Source organism: Salvelinus namaycush, chromosome 9 (genome assembly GCF_016432855.1).
Source record: "Salvelinus namaycush isolate Seneca chromosome 9, SaNama_1.0, whole genome shotgun sequence".
NCBI lineage: Eukaryota > Metazoa > Chordata > Actinopteri > Salmoniformes > Salmonidae > Salvelinus > Salvelinus namaycush.
Genome location: NC_052315.1, coordinates 19,090,860 through 19,107,857, shown reverse-complemented (window position 1 = coordinate 19,107,857; position 16,998 = coordinate 19,090,860). Strand labels below are relative to the sequence as shown.

At 39.8% G+C, this 16,998-nt stretch overlaps 2 protein-coding genes across 5 annotated transcripts; one reads left to right on the top strand and one right to left on the bottom strand.

Annotated features, from left to right (window-relative positions):
* Window positions 1–644: 644 nt before the first annotated feature.
* LOC120053792 (MAU2 chromatid cohesion factor homolog) lies at window positions 645–9,689 on the bottom strand. Of its 4 annotated transcripts, none has more exons than XM_039001039.1 (19): window positions 9,112–9,689; window positions 8,781–8,798; window positions 8,288–8,359; window positions 8,076–8,171; window positions 7,597–7,691; window positions 7,415–7,442; window positions 6,818–6,973; window positions 6,486–6,632; window positions 4,162–4,252; window positions 3,972–4,075; window positions 3,684–3,761; window positions 3,471–3,545; window positions 3,278–3,361; window positions 3,105–3,154; window positions 2,879–2,956; window positions 2,656–2,767; window positions 2,178–2,268; window positions 1,934–2,061; window positions 645–1,732 (listed from the first exon to the last, which is right to left on the bottom strand). In XM_039001039.1, exons 1-19 carry the CDS (start codon window positions 9,343–9,345, stop codon window positions 1,658–1,660), a joined length of 1,812 nt encoding a protein of 603 aa, XP_038856967.1. In that variant the 5' UTR covers window positions 9,346–9,689; the 3' UTR covers window positions 645–1,657. The 4 variants fall into 4 exon arrangements, with proteins under 4 accessions (XP_038856967.1, XP_038856969.1, XP_038856968.1 ...); XM_039001041.1 differs by having other exon boundaries at window positions 3,480–3,545; window positions 9,112–9,688; XM_039001040.1 differs by having other exon boundaries at window positions 8,294–8,359; window positions 9,112–9,688.
* Window positions 9,502–16,353, top strand: LOC120053793 (mitochondrial coenzyme A transporter SLC25A42-like). The gene is made up of 8 exons (XM_039001044.1): window positions 9,502–9,807; window positions 10,268–10,417; window positions 11,650–11,749; window positions 13,376–13,401; window positions 13,784–13,950; window positions 14,186–14,302; window positions 14,495–14,646; window positions 14,764–16,353. The coding sequence occupies exons 2-8, from the start codon at window positions 10,337–10,339 to the stop codon at window positions 15,087–15,089; spliced, it is 969 nt and encodes a 322-aa protein (XP_038856972.1). The 5' UTR covers window positions 9,502–9,807; window positions 10,268–10,336; the 3' UTR covers window positions 15,090–16,353.
* Window positions 16,354–16,998: the final 645 nt, after the last annotated feature.

Here is a 16,998-nt window from a genome sequence, read left to right as displayed (position 1 = left end):
ACATATTATACTAATTTGAGTGTCCCGGATTTCCGTTTACTATGCCTGCGTTTACACAGGCAGCCCAATTCTGATCTTTTTCTCACTAATTGTTTTTTGACCAGTCAGATGAGCTCTGAAAAAGTGTCGATGTGAAAAGCTCTGATGTGATTGGTCAAACAACCAATTAGTGGAAAAAATATCAGAATTGGGCTGCCTGTGTAAACGCAGCCTTTGTTGAAGTGGTTGCAAAAATGTTTGTTCTATGTATGATTACAAAAATAATTTGAGAATACATGGAATGGTGCAAAGTGAAAACGTATTATTGAATGAAGCATCTGCCAGGCACATGCCCTTTTCTGATTATTCTTTTCATTGATCCCGTTTGCCCAGTTCCAATTTAGTCTTGATGCACACACAGCACGGCACTATGCAGGGAGTTGGGGGTCAATCATTTAGAATTAAATTAACTCAGTGAATTGCATTCTCATCTATGGATCATGTGGACATAAATATCTTTCATAAATAGTTATCATGGTATGAAATCATTATATGCTACTTGTATGCATGTTGTATTTTCAGTACATTTGTCAGAAAAGTTACATTTTTTTGAATTAAAGATAGCTAAAATCACCCACTGACAATCATTCTCAAACAATGCAAAATTATGGTTGCAAATACCATGTTTATTCTGACTTTTGTCAGAAAAATTATTGAAACAAGCAATAAAAGTATAGGCATTGAATAGAATATGGCAAGTACTCAAGCTTCTGATGTGTCTACTCATTAAGATTGACTTAAATGCCAAGCATTGAGTTGGAGTACTACATCTTGAGAGTTTAAAATTCATTACACACTTGACTACATTTACGTTATAAAATGTCACTGTACAATAAAGGTTTCGTATGTCGCATATCGATATAATGTATTGTCAAGAAAACCCTTAACTAGAACTATAAAGACAAATTCTAATATTACAAAAAGTAGCATAGATTTTTTTTATCTGAGGTTCCTTGTATGTTCATAAAATGTCCAACTTCATGATCTATGGAAATTAAATTAACTATAGTTCATATGTACAGAAAACAGATGAGTTTGTGATGCATCTTGCTAATCTATGACAGGCCAAATTTAACAAAATCTCTCAAAGCAGGTTTTTCAAAGCAAAGCTCAACAGGGACACCTGCTGTTCCATTAAGTAACTGCACTTGAACATTCAATTATTTCGCTATTCTCACTTGCAGTCTTTCAGCAAGAAATTCAAACTGTTGAGCTCAACAACACTACCCAGTTAACATTCAGATCCAAGTCCAAACTTAGCATGAAACAAAACATGTTACTGGTTCAATACATGAGAAGTGATGGCAATTGTACCTACACTAATTCATGAGGATGGGATGGGGGTGGTACAAAACAATGAAGCTGTGAAAATCTTCAGCAGATGGTTAGCAACACGTGTAGAGTAAATCAATATCAGGAACTTCCATGCATGAGGAGAAATTGCATTCATACAAAGAAAAGCTGGAGAGAAAAAAACCATGAATACCTTATTCATATAACTGCTACAATGTTTTCACACTCCCCCTCAAATTTTCCTAAGACAGAAAGAAACTATGGTTCAATTCTAGACAACTTTGAGGCCTTTAGGAAGGCAGCCCTTGTGTTACGAGCCTGGTGCTCATAGCAGGCTGGCCAGGCTGGATGTTGGGCCGTTCTGGGCTTGAAACTGCTCAGGTGGTGGGCCGTCCGTCCACTGTCACAGAGAAGAGAGAGACAGATTAGAGTTGTTAATTACCCATCTGAGCCAGACAGACAGTCATACAGATTGATAGAGAAGACAAAGGACAGACAGAAAAACACAGCTAAACAAGCTATATCATCGATCTACAAACCACAACTTTGATGGCAGTAATAATGAAAGATAAAAAGTTAACATGGATAAGTTGATACGTACGCTGATGAGGTTGTGTTCGGGGAGGCTGCAGGCAGCGATGTGGTCTTGGAGAAGCTGCTGCGAGAAGTTCTGGTGCATCTGAGCTGCTTCATGGGCATCTATGGTGTTTCCCAGGGCCTTATTCAGATCTACAAGGACAAGACAAAAACAATGTGGTCAAGGAAACCTACCTCAAATACTTTAAGCCTAGTAGGGAGTAATGAAGCTCAAACCAAAGAAAGAAAATGTGCAGGTGTGGGCATACCTTTTAAAAGGGCCGAGGACCACAGCTGGACAGACATGTCAGGGATCTTGCTGGCCAGCTGCATCGCTGGAACCACCATGTTGTTGCTCTCCTGGAGAAAAACAACAACATATTGTTATGCAACCTACAGAAGCAAAATATTTTGCCGCAAACACGTTGAATAAAATGTATAAACAGTACGGCATGGACAAAAAAAGGTGAAAGGTTTGTATATGGGACACAGGCACACATTTTTTGTTGTATTGTTTGTACTATTATGTTTTTATTTTTAGTATATCGTTGTATTTTAAATTTGTGTGACCTTGTTTCCTAGTCTATCAGTCTATCAGTGTCTTGTTACTTGTGGACCCCGGGAATAATAGATGCTGCTTCAGCAAAGGCTCATGGGGACCCGAATATACCAATAAATAAACCAACAGGGGCAGGGTAGACGTTTCTGGCAAAATATCCATTTGTGACCATTGTGGAGTGATCTTACCCTGTGGTTTCCCAGTACATAGAATATATGGCCTAGCAGAACCAGTGAGCAGGCTGTCAGTCTATTCAGGTCCTCCGCGTTGGACATCTTCAGAGTTTCTCTAAGGAACCGTCTGCAATAAGAATATCATTATGAAATTATTATTTCCCAATTCCCACTGAAAGTTTGAGGAACTTATGGGACACTTCTCAGCAACTCAGTAAAAGAGGTGGGGGAGACTTACTTGGCCTCGTTGTAGCGTCCTTGAAAGAAGGACAAGAGTCCTCGGACGTAGAAGGCTGCAGCGCGGAGACAGTGAGAGCTGCAACAAACACACATCAGTCAACTCGGAGTCAATACACCTTCTCACCAACAGGCTGCACACGTAGCCTTAAAAAATAAGGTATTTGGTTCTGATGAGCAAGATTGAGTAACCATTAAAATCTGTTATGCAATACGCGCTTACACACCTCACAGGAAAGTTGTGATCAGGGTTTATCCTCTCAAGGAGACTGTAGAGCTTTAAAAGAAAGAACAAAGTTAATACAGTTGACAATTTATTTTGAGTAAAAATGAATAGCGTGTGTGTGTGTGTGTGTGTGTGTGTGTGTGTGTGTGTGTGTGTGTATGTGTATCTACCAACCTCCTGGTGTCTGTTTCCTTCCCTGATGTAGACGCTGGCCAGGTTTGTTACAATGAACGCCCACAGCTCCTGGTGTGTGGTTAGCTGGGGAAAAAACACACAGATTTACTCACCATCACAAATGTGACAATGTAAAACATATTAAACACATGCAGACATAAACCCGTATAATAAGCTTAGCGTTACGACTTACGTCACTTACCCGCAAAGCGGCGGTGAACTGTGCCTCTGCATTGTCCATACAGTTGACAGATATGCAATACAGGCCCTGAGAAATGGAACAGCATATACACAAAGTTGAGTGTTTTAGAGATACAGTAGCCCCAGTTACAGAAGTGGGTGGTAACTGTTATTCAAGGCAGTGAATTGAGGGTATGTCTTCTGGGTGAAGGTTTAAAATACTCACTAGTAGAGTGTGAAGCTGGGCAGCGTGATTGGTGAATAACCTGGGGGACTGTTGGCACAGTTGGCAGACCTGGGAGATCTGGGATACGGGGAGAAAAAGTAATCATCCTCATAAATGACATGGTGCTCCTAATCTCTATCCTATCTCAACTGCCAATGGGCACGAAAATGCATATAGTTCCGTAGCTACTTTGATTAAACTTTTAACATTCCACTATAACTTCATTTCAGAGTGAATGAGTAAAGTTGAACAGAAATAAAAATGGGTCAACAGTTGGTTCTATACTACCTCTTGTAATGCGGTGGCCTTGTGACCAGTGACTAGTCGGCACATGATGATGTGCTCCAGCAGAATGACCTGGAAAGTGGAGAGGATGGGACTGCTGTCCAGCACTGAAATAGAGGTTGAGCCAAGAAGACCTTTTAGACAACAGTGAGTGTTAAACAGAGGTGAGATAAGTGGGCTTCAAATCACATACTTTTTAGTTTCTCAAGCTGCATGAGTGCTTTGTCTGTGTATTTCTGTGCCTTCTCCAAATACCCTGCTTGCATGGAGTGCATGACAGTCACCTGGAACATATAGAGAACAAGGTTATTACCAGGGTTGGGGAATATCTGATTACATGTAATCAGCTATGTAATCGGATTTTTTTTATTTATATAATAATTTGTAATCCATTACCAGCAAAAAATATTGTAATCAGATTACAGATACTTTTGGGGAAAAAATGGATGATTACCTCTTGGATTACTTTCTGTTTTCTCAGTGACAAATTCAGCATTGAAAAAAGGTTTGTTCCACCTGAGCGAGTCTGACCACTATGATGACACACCAAATGCGTTTGGTGGATCCTTTTTGTCTTCTTCTAATGCCTCTTAAGGGGCAAGTTATCAGATTAAATATGAGTTTGGGTAATCCAAAAGTTACGTTACGGACTACAATTTTGGACAGGTAACGAGTAACTAACGGATTACATTTAGTAAGTAACCTACCCAACCCTGGTTATTACTAAGGCTGTGACGATACAGTATTGCAATAGTTTATCCATGGCAAAAATGAAAACACGAAGCAGACCTTTAACTTCTTTGGGGTAGGGGGCAGTATTTTCACGTCCGGATGAAAAGCATGCCCAGAGTAAACGGCCTGCTACAAAGCCATAAAAGTTAGAATATGCATATTATTAGTAGATTTGAATAGAAAACACTCTGAAGTTTCTAAAACTGTTTGAATGATGTCTGAGTATAACAGAACTCATCAGGCAGGCAAAAACCTGTGAAAAAATCCAACCAGGAAGTGAGAAATCTGATGTTGATCGATTTTCAACTCAGCTCCTATTGAAGATACAGTGGGATATTGGTAATGTTGCACTTCCTAAGGCGTCCACAAGATGTCAACAGTCGTTAGAACCTTGTCTGATGCCTCTACTGTTTAGTGGGGCCGAAGGAGAGAGGAATGAGTCAGGTCTTCCATGAAGTGACCATGCTCTGACCATGCGCGTTCACGTGAGAGCATGCTCTGTTCGCAATTCTGAAGACACAGGAATACTCCGGTTGGAACATTATTGAAAAATGATGTTAAAAACATCCTAAAGATTGATTCAATACTTTGTTTGTCATGTTTTTACGGACTGTAATATAACTTTTTTAACTTTTCGTCCGTACTTTCCGCTGGACCTGCCCACGCGTCGTGAGTTTGGAAAGTGTACTGAACGCTAGAACAACAAGGAGGAATTTGGACATAAATGATGGACATTATCGAACAAAACGAACATTTATTGTGGAACTGGGATTCCTGGGAGTGCATTCTGATGAAGATCAAAGGTAAGTGAATGTTTATATTGTTACTTCTGACTTCTGTTGACTGCATAATATGGCGGCTATATTTGTGTCTTGATTGGGCTCTGAGCGCCGACTCAGATTATTGCATCGTTTGCTTTTTTCGTAAAGCTTTTTAAAACTCTGTCACAGTGGTTGCATTAAGGAGAAGTGCATCTAAAATTCCATGCATAACAGTTGTATCTTTTAGCAATGTTTATTATGAGTATTCCTGTAAATTGATGTGGCTCTCTGCAAAATCAAAGGATGTTTTGTGACTTCTGAGCGTAAGGCGCCAATGTAAACTCATATTTTTGGATATAAATATTAACTTTACCGAACAAAACATACATGTATTGTGTAACAAGAAGTCCTATGTCATCTGATGAAGATCATCAAAGGTTAGTGATTAATTGTATCTATATTTCTGCTTTTTGTGAATCCTCTCTTTGGCTGGAAAAATGGCTGTGTTATTCTGTGAATAGGCACTCACCTAACATAATCGTTTGGTTTGCTTTCGTCGTAAAGCTTTTTTGAAATTGGACACTGTGGCTGGATTTACAACAAGTGTATCTTTAAAATGGTGTAAAATACATGTATGTTTGAGGAATTTTAATTATGGGATTTCTGTTGTTTTGAATTTGGCGCCCTGCACTTTCACTGGCTGTTGAAGAGGTGGGCTAACGTCTCACGTACCCTAGAGAGGTTTTAAGAACCTGCTGTATGTAGAATATTGTGTACAATAGCTTGTAAAATAAATACATTTTACTCTGGATGAAAACATGATTATGTTTGTTTACAAGATTAGTAAAGACGCATTGTGTTTTGTTTACTATCGGGATACTGGGATCATTCCTGCCCTAGTTATTACCATGTAACATGTTGATATTACCACAGTATAGCCATCCAATCCTTTCAGATCTGCACAAGTATCTAGGGCGGAATCAGTCCTCAGGCATCAGGTGAATGAGGAAGAGATTGGGCTCACCAGGTAGACAAGAACACACATGTGCTCTTTGGGCAGCCAGTGGAAGAGGTCAGCCGGGTTACTGGGCAGGATCTCATCGTCGTGGAGTGTAGAGATAGTCTGGATGCACTGCTGCAGCTGCTTCAGACAGGGCTTCACACTCTTCACCTGCAGCACACAACGTAAGGAAGGGGTGGGTCACTATCAATGCAACTACTTAACAATTACGATACAAACTACAGGGAAAGTATTTATTTTTGAACAGGGGTGCACCCCTGTTGTCATAGGTGTCCTTAATTCACTGTCCTTGACAAGCGTTGTGCACCTTGGTCTTAGCCAAGAGGAGTCCTTACCTGTCCAGCGTCCAGGTAGTGTGTGACCTGCAGCACCAGAAAGAAGACCCTAAGAGACTCTTTCTGGATGGGGTTTCCCTGCCAGTTCTCCACGATGGTCCCACACAGAGTGAGCAGAGGGTGCACCTCCCCCAGCTTCCTCTCCATCAGTAGGAGCTGATACACAGGACAAAAAGACACATTATGGTAAAGACTATCCAGTGCAAAATTATTTTTTATTTCAATCCTTTAAAAGGGATACTTTGGGATTTTGGCAATGAGACCCTCCCCAGAGTCAGATGAACACGTGGATACCATTGTTATGCTTCTGTGTGCAGTTTGAAGGAAATTGCCAACTAGTGCTAGCGCAGACTGGAAGGACGTCTATGGTATATTGCGAAACTACCTCTAACTTCCTTCATTCTGGACGCAGAGACATAAAAATTGTATCCACAAGTTCATCTGACTCTGGGGTAATAGATAATGGGCCTCATTGCCAAAATCCTGAAGTATCCCTTTAAGTGCATAACATACTCAAGATATCTGTTTACCCTTATTAAATGCAAAAGACAGCCATTCAAAATTATGCATTTTCATAACAAAGAATTTGAGACTTACCATTCCTTTACTCAGGAGAAACAACGCTCTGTGAAAGCATACATCACCTATTCAGTCTATCGTTATAGGTAAATGTAAATGAAGTCTATTGGAGGGCATGTTGAATAACATCGCTCTTGTTTCAATGATGAATCAATGTGGACATAAAAAGTAAATAGTTCATAGCATCAAGGTTACAGCACCTGGTATATTCCGAGCCCACCACTCTGGCGTACTCAGCACCGACACCCAGGAGGTCACATGCAGACACAAGGTCCTTCTCTAGAGTGTGCAGTTGCTGATAGGGTAAAAAAAAAAGAGAAATTCAATACATTGCAATGTATCAGTCTACAACCAAACATCCAACAGAAAGGTGCCGTCTATCAGATGGGACGTTAAACGGGTGACCTGACTCTCTGTAGTCACTAAAGATCCCATGGCACTTACCGTAAGAGTAGGGGTGTTAACCCTGGTGCCCTGGCTAAATTCCCAATCTGGCCCCAATCATACCCAACTTCCAATTGGCTCATTCATCCCCCCTCCTTTCCCCTATAACTATTCCTCAGGTCATGGCTGTAAATGAGAATGTGTTCTCAGTCAATTTACCTGGTAAAATAAGGGTTAAAAAAAATACAACTATTCAGTTCAGTCAGTATTTACAATAAAGCACGACACAACGTACCGCCAGTTGAAACAGCAGGCGGCAGTGCCAATAGGGAGTCTGCTGTGAGATCTGAATTGCCTTTCGCAGTAAAGGCTTTGCAGAATCCACCAGATTCTGAAAACAGAACATGCAGAGTCATAACTACTCTACCTTACACTTGCATATAAACATGTTTTTCAAATGGATCTCCAGACAGAAAAAGATTTAAAATGTATTTTAGCTTTATTTACCGGTACCTGCTGACAGTAGAGTTCTGATAAAAGACTTGCAGCCTCAAATTTAACATCTTCAAACTGTGGGATCTGAGATATTCCATGAAGGAAACCTCATCAAATCAAAGTGTATTGGTCGGGTACAGAGATTTGCAAATGTTATCACTGGTGCAGTGAAATGCTTGTGTTTCTAGCTCCAACATTGCTGTAATAATACCTAACAATATGCACAATCTTGACATGTAATTTGACTAGAGATGTGCTTGGAGCAGCAAACACATATCTGAGAAATGTTCTGAAGAATTGCACATTGTAATGCTAGTTGGTAATATACTATATGCCATTTAACAAACGCTTTTATCCAATGCGACTTACAGTCATGCATGCATACATTTTACGTACGCAAATCGATCCCACAACCCATACTCTACCAACTGAGTTTCAGAGGACTACGCTCTGTGTTGGTCCCCAGCTAGTGTTGGGGTTGAAACCATATCATTGAAAAGGATACTTGTTGTGAAATGAACCACTAAAAAGAAAAGAGATGTTAGAGACAAAATACACATTATAGATGCATAACTTAGTCAAAGTAATCAACTGTTAGCAACTTGTAACACAGTGAAGCTAGCTAACGTTACAGTAGATGCAATAGGACTGGCGGCTAAAATATCATGCGAGCTAACTAACAAATACTATTCTGAATGCAATTACATATGAATGAAATTATCAAAGGGTCAGGATCTAAAGCTAGCAATACAACTTTTTCCCATTTGACTATAGGAGACCCCGATTAGCGCATCTCTGACTCCATACTCGAGCTTTCTCAAACTCTCCCTCCTCACCGCTTTCTCCAAGTGGCTCCGCGCGAGCTCGCTGTTCTTCGTATGATGATAGAGGACCGAGCCTAGTTGAAGATGAGTTCTTGCCTCAACCCTTTGCGGAGGTTTAAACTGGAAAACAGCTTGAAGACAATGTACACACAGACGAATTTTGGGTGGGCTTGAGGTGCGGAAATGTTCTGCAAAGCCGAGAAGGGCGAGGTACCAAGATTCCGGGGCCTCTACGTTGGACGCCATTTTCCCAATAACAACAACTATTGAGCACCGTGTCACCCTCGCGTGTTTTCGACTACAAGCGAGATCTTTGTTTTTGAAAACATCTATGGTACCTGTAGTCCAAAACAAGTACGTGCCGTAATAATCTATATTTGTAGTCCAAAACAAGTACGTGCCGTACGTGCTATAATAATCTCGTGAGCGAGAAAAACTCCAATAACTTTTAGGCAGACAACACCTAGATTTAAACCACCGCCTGTCTCAGTTTGGGAGAATCGTCAATCTAGTCAAAACCTCGTCAACGGTGTGAAAGACTGACAAATAGACGGCGGTGTTGCAAAACCACAGAGATTGACCCAACAACAGCAAACAAACAAGGAAATGTGGACGGAAGACGACAGTAGAGTTAACCATTGAATGTGAAATAATTTGGAAGATTTGCCGGATCTTCATCAAACACACACACAGTAAACCAGATTAAAGGTGAAGGATTTGTTATGCGCATTCATTTCAGCCTGGTGTGCAGCAATGTTTACATTTTCCTTGCATTGATTGATTATGATAATAATATTGAGTACTTATGTCACTCTGAATCCCTACATTACTTATTTGTAATACATCTCTTAAATAGGTAGCTCCAGTTTAGATCCCTGTAATATGGATATCTTCCATCCAGATGTATATATCGTAGAGTTGAATAAACTCAGCTATATAAAATGTACATATATTAAATGTGAAGCTATTATAATGGGTCATTTCGATGTACTGTTTTACAAGTAAAATATATGATATTATGTATTTATATTTGGCTACATCTAATGCTTTGCTAGTATAGAAGTTGATACATTTCCAATAACTGTATTTAACAGCATATTTAATAACGGTGACACAGAGCTGAAGTGGGAGGGTTTGTTGTTAATCACTATTTTTATGTCTCCTGCAGTGGATTGTCTGGTGTTGGCTGACTGATTGTCATAGATAGGCCTACTGGTTGTTGTGATCAAGGGCACACATGGCCCATACAGTGCAGGGCCACCAGAGAGCACTGCCCCAGGCTGCAGTTCTGTCTCTCCCTCCCTCCAGCCATGCTAAAGTGAGTCCCCCTCAGCCCCCAGCCCCTACCTCGGGGGTTTTCCCTGAAGCAGAGTTGCATTTGACAGTTGTGGCTGCTTTGCGTGATGTATTGCTGTCTCTACCTTCTTGCCCTTTGTGCTGTTGTCTGTGCCCAATAATGTTTGTACCCTGTTTTGTGCATCTACCATGTTGTGCTGCTGCCATGTTGTGTTGGTTGCTACCATGTTGTTGTCATGTTGTGTTGCTACCATGCTGTGTTGTCATGTGTTGCTGCCATACTTAGGTCTCTCTTTATGTAGTGTTGTGTTGTCTCTCTTGTCGTGATGTGTGTTTTGTCCTATATTTTTATTTAATTGAATTTATATTTTTAATCCCAGCCCCCATCCCCGCATGAGGCCTTTTGCCTTTTGGTAGGCTGTCAATGTAAATAAGAATAACTTATATTGCTTATAACTTATAAGAATAACTGACTTGCCTAGTTAAATAAAGGTTAAATAAACTAATTCCAGTCAGGCAGGCCTACATACCACATAACTGTTTATAGCAGGATCATGCAGGTCAGGACATCATGGTGCATTACTACGCTGTATTATGACTATAAGAACATATTGTGGCGCAGCAGTCTAAGGCACTGCATCTCAGTGCTAGAGGCATCACTACAGACCCTGGTTTGATTCCAGGCTGTATCACAACCGGCCGTGATTGGGAGTCCCATAGGGTGGCGCACAATTGGCCCAGCGTTGTCTGGGTTAGGGTTTGACTGGGGTAGGCCATCATTGTAAATACAAATTTGTTCTTAACTGACTTGCCTAGTTAAATAAAATAAATATATATTTTATTTATTTTATTAGTTATACAATTTAAATATTGATTACTGCACTGTTGGGTAAAGGTCACAAGTTAAGCATTTCACTGTACTTCTGCATGTGACAATAAAACTTGAACATGAAGAAATTTATAAATGGTGTAGAGGTTTACTAAAGTCTACTGTAAAGTGGGTTAGGAATCTGCAGAAAGACAGTTCAGATTACACTCTGGCAGTCCAAGCACATAAGAAACCTTAAGCCTACATGTCTTTCCATCTGATACCTTTAGCCTATATCTGCAGCCAGTGATAATGCCATGTTAGAGTCTCCATTACTGCAGGGGTGTGAGTTATGGAATATGTTTTTGACTGATATCATTTCAAAGTGTGTTTGTCTTTCGTGTCCTGTGTGAAGTTGAGTACTCAGTGTTTCTTTCTGTGTGCAGAGATTGACAGTGTTGGACACCCTGCTATGTGGAGCGTCCGCGGGTGCTGTGGCCAAAACATTCATAGCCCCCCTGGACAGAACCAAGATCATCTTCCAAGGTAAGTCCATTTCTCTGGAAGAACATGCATTAGGAACACAAAGTAGGGGTTCCCTTCGGAAATACTTATTTGATTGTTATTATCTTTACCAGTTATTGTGCTAAATACTTATTTCATTGTTATTATCTTTACCAGTTATTATGTCTTAATACATATTTCATTGTTGGTATCTTTACCAGTTATTATGCTAAATACATATTTCATTGTTATTATCTTTACCAGTTATTATGTCTTAATACATATTTCATTGTTATTATCTTTACCAGTTATTATGCCTTAATACATATTTCATTGTTATTATCTTTACCAGTTATTATGTCTTAATACATATTTCATTGTTGGTATCTTTACCAGTTATTATGTCTTAATACATATTTCATTGTTATTATCTTTACCAGTTATTATGTCTTAATACATATTTCATTGTTATTATCTTTACCAGTTATTATGTCTTAATACATATTTCATTGTTATTATCTTTACCAGTTATTATGTCTTAATACATATTTCATTGTTGGTATCTTTACCAGTTATTATGCCTTAATACATATTTCATTGTTGGTATCTTTACCAGTTAATATGCCTTAATACATATTTCATTGTTATTATCTTTACCAGTTATTATGTCTTAATACATATTTCATTGTTGGTATCTTTACCAGTTATTATGCCTTAATACATATTTCATTGTTGGTATCTTTACCAGTTATTATGCCTTAATACATATTTCATTGTTGGTATCTTTACCAGTTATTATGCCTTAATACATATTTCATTGTTGGTATCTTTACCAGTTATTATGCCTTAATACATATTTCATTGTTGGTATCTTTACCAGTTATTATGCCTTAATACATATTTCATTGTTGGTATCTTTACCAGTTATTATGCCTTAATACATATTTCATTGTTATTATCTTTACCAGTTATTATGTCTTAATACATATTTCATTGTTGGTATCTTTACCAGTTATTATGCCTTAATACATATTTCATTGTTGGTATCTTTACCAGTTATTATGCCTTAATACATATTTCATTGTTATTATCTTTACCAGTTATTATGTCTTAATACATATTTCATTGTTGGTATCTTTACCAGTTATTATGCCTTAATACATATTTCATTGTTGGTATCTTTACCAGTTATTATGCCTTAATACATATTTCATTGTTGGTATCTTTACCAGTTATTATGCCTTAATACATATTTCATTGTTGGTATCTTTACCAGTTATTATGGCTTAATACATATTTCATTGTTGGTATCTTTACCAGTTATTATGCCTTAATACATATTTCATTGTTGGTATCTTTACCAGTTATTATGCCTTAATACATATTTCATTGTTGGTATCTTTACCAGTTATTATGCCTTAATACATATTTCATTGTTGGTATCTTTACCAGTTATTATGCCTTAATACATATTTCATTGTTGGTATCTTTACCAGTTATTATGCCTTAATACATATTTCATTGTTGGTATCTTTACCAGTTATTATGCCTTAATACATATTTCATTGTTGGTATCTTTACCAGTTATTATGCCTTAATACATATTTCATTGTTGGTATCTTTACCAGTTATTATGTCTTAATACATATTTTCTTCCTCCTACTTTAGTATCCTCACAAAAATTCTCTGCTAAGGTGAGTCTATTACAAGTCTCCTATATAACTTGCATTACACTAAATAAAGATGTACTTGATGTTTAGTATGCATGCTGCCATATGGGTGAATCCTAACTTCCACTTAAATAAAAAAATTCACCTAGTCTCCCATTGACTTCAATGTGAAAAAGGTAGGATTTGCCCCAAGGTGTGTTGAGTTAGTGTTAAAGGGATACTACGCTTAAGCCCTTGTTCTACTTACCCAGGGTCAGATGAATTAGTGGATACCATTTTTATGTCTCTGTGTACAGTATGAAGGAAGTTAGCGGTAGTTTCGTGGGCGAACGCTAACCAGCGTTAGCGCAATGACTGGAAGTCTACAGGTACAGTAGCATTATTGTGTTGCTGTGTGTGCCCCCAGGAAGCTTTCAGACTCATATATTGTACGTACATGAAAGATGGCTTCCTCAGCCTGTGGAGGGGCAACTCTGCCACCATGGTGCGGGTCATCCCCTACGCTGCCATCCAGTTCTGCTCCCATGACCAGTACAAGGGAATACTGGGGAGATACTACGGCTTCCAGGGAAAGTGAGTAGAGTACCCATCAGTGTAAAGAATCGCAAATACACACACTGTTTAATGTAGCACCATTTGACCTCTGGTGGTCTCCATCAGCCTCCAAAGCAACCCTTCAGTGATCGTTCTTGAACAGAACAAACCATTTTCTCTACTGTGACAATTCCTAATAATACAAATGATACGCATTCATTGTAGAAAACATAGATGTTCTGTAACATGATGGAATCCATCTTGTCTTTTTCAGAGCCCTGCCTCCTTTTCCACGTTTCCTGGCAGGATCATTGGCTGGCACCACGGCGGTCATGCTCACCTATCCCCTGGACATGGTGCGGGCCAGGATGGCGGTGACGCCCAGGCAAATGTAGGGCACTCCGATAACGCTCGTCATTTTTTATCTTTGAATGTAAAAACATACCTGCATGTGGCTCCCCTTTGCACACTTGTTCAGTGTTCAACAGGCATGTACTGTAAGTTAGTATAGGTCATATTACTATCCTAATCAATAACCTTATAGGTTAATATCCTTCTCTTATCGTTCTTGTTTCGGTTGCAGGTACAGCAACATCATGCACGTTTTTGTGCGCATCATGCAGGAGGAGGGCATAAAGACCCTATACAGAGGCTTCTGCCCGACCATCTTGGGAGTGATCCCGTACTCAGGAATCACCTTCTTCACATACGAGACCCTCAAGAAACTGCATGCAGGTACAGACTTTAAAAAAATTATAATTATCTTTATTGGATAATCAACTTTTTAATGAAGGGCTGAGATTCACTTAAATTGATCCCTCTCTTTCTCTCTCCTCCCATCCCTCTCTCCAGAGAGAACTAGGCGGTCCCAGCCGTACTCTTACGAGCGTTTGGCGTTCGGTGCGTGCGCCGGCCTGATCGGCCAGTCGGCCTCTTACCCTCTGGACATGGTTCGCCGACGCATGCAGACGGCCGGGGTGACGGGCCAACAGTACGGCAGCGTCCTGGGCACCATGAAGACGATCATGGTGCAGGAAGGGGGGGTGCGTGGACTCTACAAGGGCCTCAGTATGAACTGGATCAAAGGGCCAATCGCTGTGGGGGTCAGCTTCACCACCTTTGACCTTATGCACAACCTCCTGCACAAGATGCACCAGCTAGGATACTTCACATACTGAGCCAGCAGGGGGAGCCAGAGGAGAAGCTCACTGTTGGGACCAGTCATTCGCTCACAGGGACTAGCACGGGCGCAACTTTCACTGGGGACAGGGGTACATGCCCCCCCCCCCCCCCATTCTGAAATTGCATGTTTGTCCCCCCGAGTTTTATCATTGGATTGTGATACAAAATGAGGCAACGGTGTGCTTTAGGACCATGTGGACGCCTCCGAGCGGTCGGGTAGGCTGTTTGGAGTGTTTTTCTGACTGGATTCTTTTTTAAGTACAAAAAATATGCCCCCCGCACTTCTAAAACCAAAGTTGTGCCCCTGGGGACTAGAACGGCAATAATATACCAGATCTGTCTACTCACAATATGGATCCTCTCAGTAGGCCTAGGCACTCTACATGTCAAATAGGAATTCTAAGGAGAGGGTGGTACTGGACAGACAGGAGGAGGCAGAAGCTGTCAGTTTATTTAAACGCACATCCGTATTAAGCACGCACAGCCAGACCCCCACTCCTGCTGTAAACGCACAGCCAGACCCCCACTCCTGCTGTAAACGCACAGCCAGACCCCCACTCCTGCTGTAAACGCACAGCCAGACCCCCACTCCTGCTGTTGATGGATGGAGTGTCTGCGCTAGGGCCAAAATAAGTGTCCTCAAACTGGGTAGATGTGTGCAGATGTTTGCAGTATGAGAGGTATGACAATGTGAAAGATTTTTTGTTTCGAGGCCTGATCTTTGTTTGAGATTGGGGTATTATGTTGGCAAGGGCACATTTTAAAGGCCCAACGCAGCTGTTTTTATATCAATATCAAATCATTTGGGTAACAATTGAGTACCTTAATGTAATATATTTTCTATCATAATGGCCAAATATTGCTTTTTAGCAAAAAAATATTTCTCAAGAAGAAGTTTGCTAGGAATGTCTGTTAGTGTTCTGAGTGGGGAGGGGAAAACTGAAAACTAACTGTTATTGGCAGAGAGGTTTGGAACTGTCGTTGTTATTATTGGTCTATTAACTAATTTACTGCATGTTGAGTTGAGCATGGAAAGCCAAAACCCCCGCCCATGCAAACCTGCTGATTAGAATTTCCTCTGTAGATTATGGCTGGTTGGTAAACATTCAGAAAATAACACTGATCACATTTTCACACTTCTATAGTGTTAGTTTCATCAGCTGTTGTACAATAAAACACAGGAAAAACAGAACTGTACTTGAAATAAAATATATTTTTTCGTAACAGTATCTCTATTTGTCCATAAGGTGGAGCCAAGTGATCAGCAAACTAAAAGCTGGCCTATACTAGAGTGAAATATTCTAGTTAACTATGCTGAAAAGTCAAGTCAGCATTGCTTAGCCTAAAATAAAATGTGCAAAATTCTAGATCATTTATAGTATTTTGTTTCAAAATCTGTCATTTTATTTGATATATATATATTGATATATTTGATCCTATCCTTTACGGCTATACCTCTGAGACGGTGCAGCCACAGAGCGACAGTGGTTTGATGTAAATAAGCATCACTAGTTGTCAGTATCCCCTGGTGAACTTCAGGTTAGCCCCTGATGGGACATAGTTCAGCTTCTGATTACACCCTGCCTTACCTTGACCTTCACACTGGTCACTGTGGGGTTTGAGTAGGATCATTACTGAAACTATACCTTTTTACACATTTATACACCCACTAATGTGCAGAACAAATCCTCTCACACAAACACTTTCTATTTTATTTCATAAATTTTTTATTTTCAATATACTGGTTGGATTTCCTACATATTACTATGTCAATGTAGTTGAGTGCAAACCCACGCCACTCTTTCTAGTGCCACAGAATATCTGCAGTTTAGTCAAGTCATGCACCATTTTATAGAGTTTTCAACCTTGAGTTCTTTCTTTGATATAAATGTTTTTATTCCCCAA

Coding starts and splice junctions, on each gene's coding strand:
- LOC120053792 (XM_039001039.1), bottom strand. CDS start 9,345: ATGGCGTCCAACGTAGAGGCCCCGGAATCTTGGTACCTCGCCCTTCTC. Junction 4,253..6,485: donor TGTGTGTTCTTGTCTACCTG/GTGAGCCCAATC, acceptor TATATGTTCCAG/GTGACTGTCATGCACTCCAT. Junction 2,062..2,177: donor GTCCTCGGCCCTTTTAAAAG/GTATGCCCACAC, acceptor TTGTCCTTGTAG/ATCTGAATAAGGCCCTGGGA.
- LOC120053793 (XM_039001044.1), top strand. CDS start 10,337: ATGGCCCATACAGTGCAGGGCCACCAGAGAGCACTGCCCCAGGCTGCA. Junction 13,402..13,783: donor CACAAAAATTCTCTGCTAAG/GTGAGTCTATTA, acceptor GTGTGCCCCCAG/GAAGCTTTCAGACTCATATA. Junction 14,647..14,763: donor CCTCAAGAAACTGCATGCAG/GTACAGACTTTA, acceptor CCCTCTCTCCAG/AGAGAACTAGGCGGTCCCAG.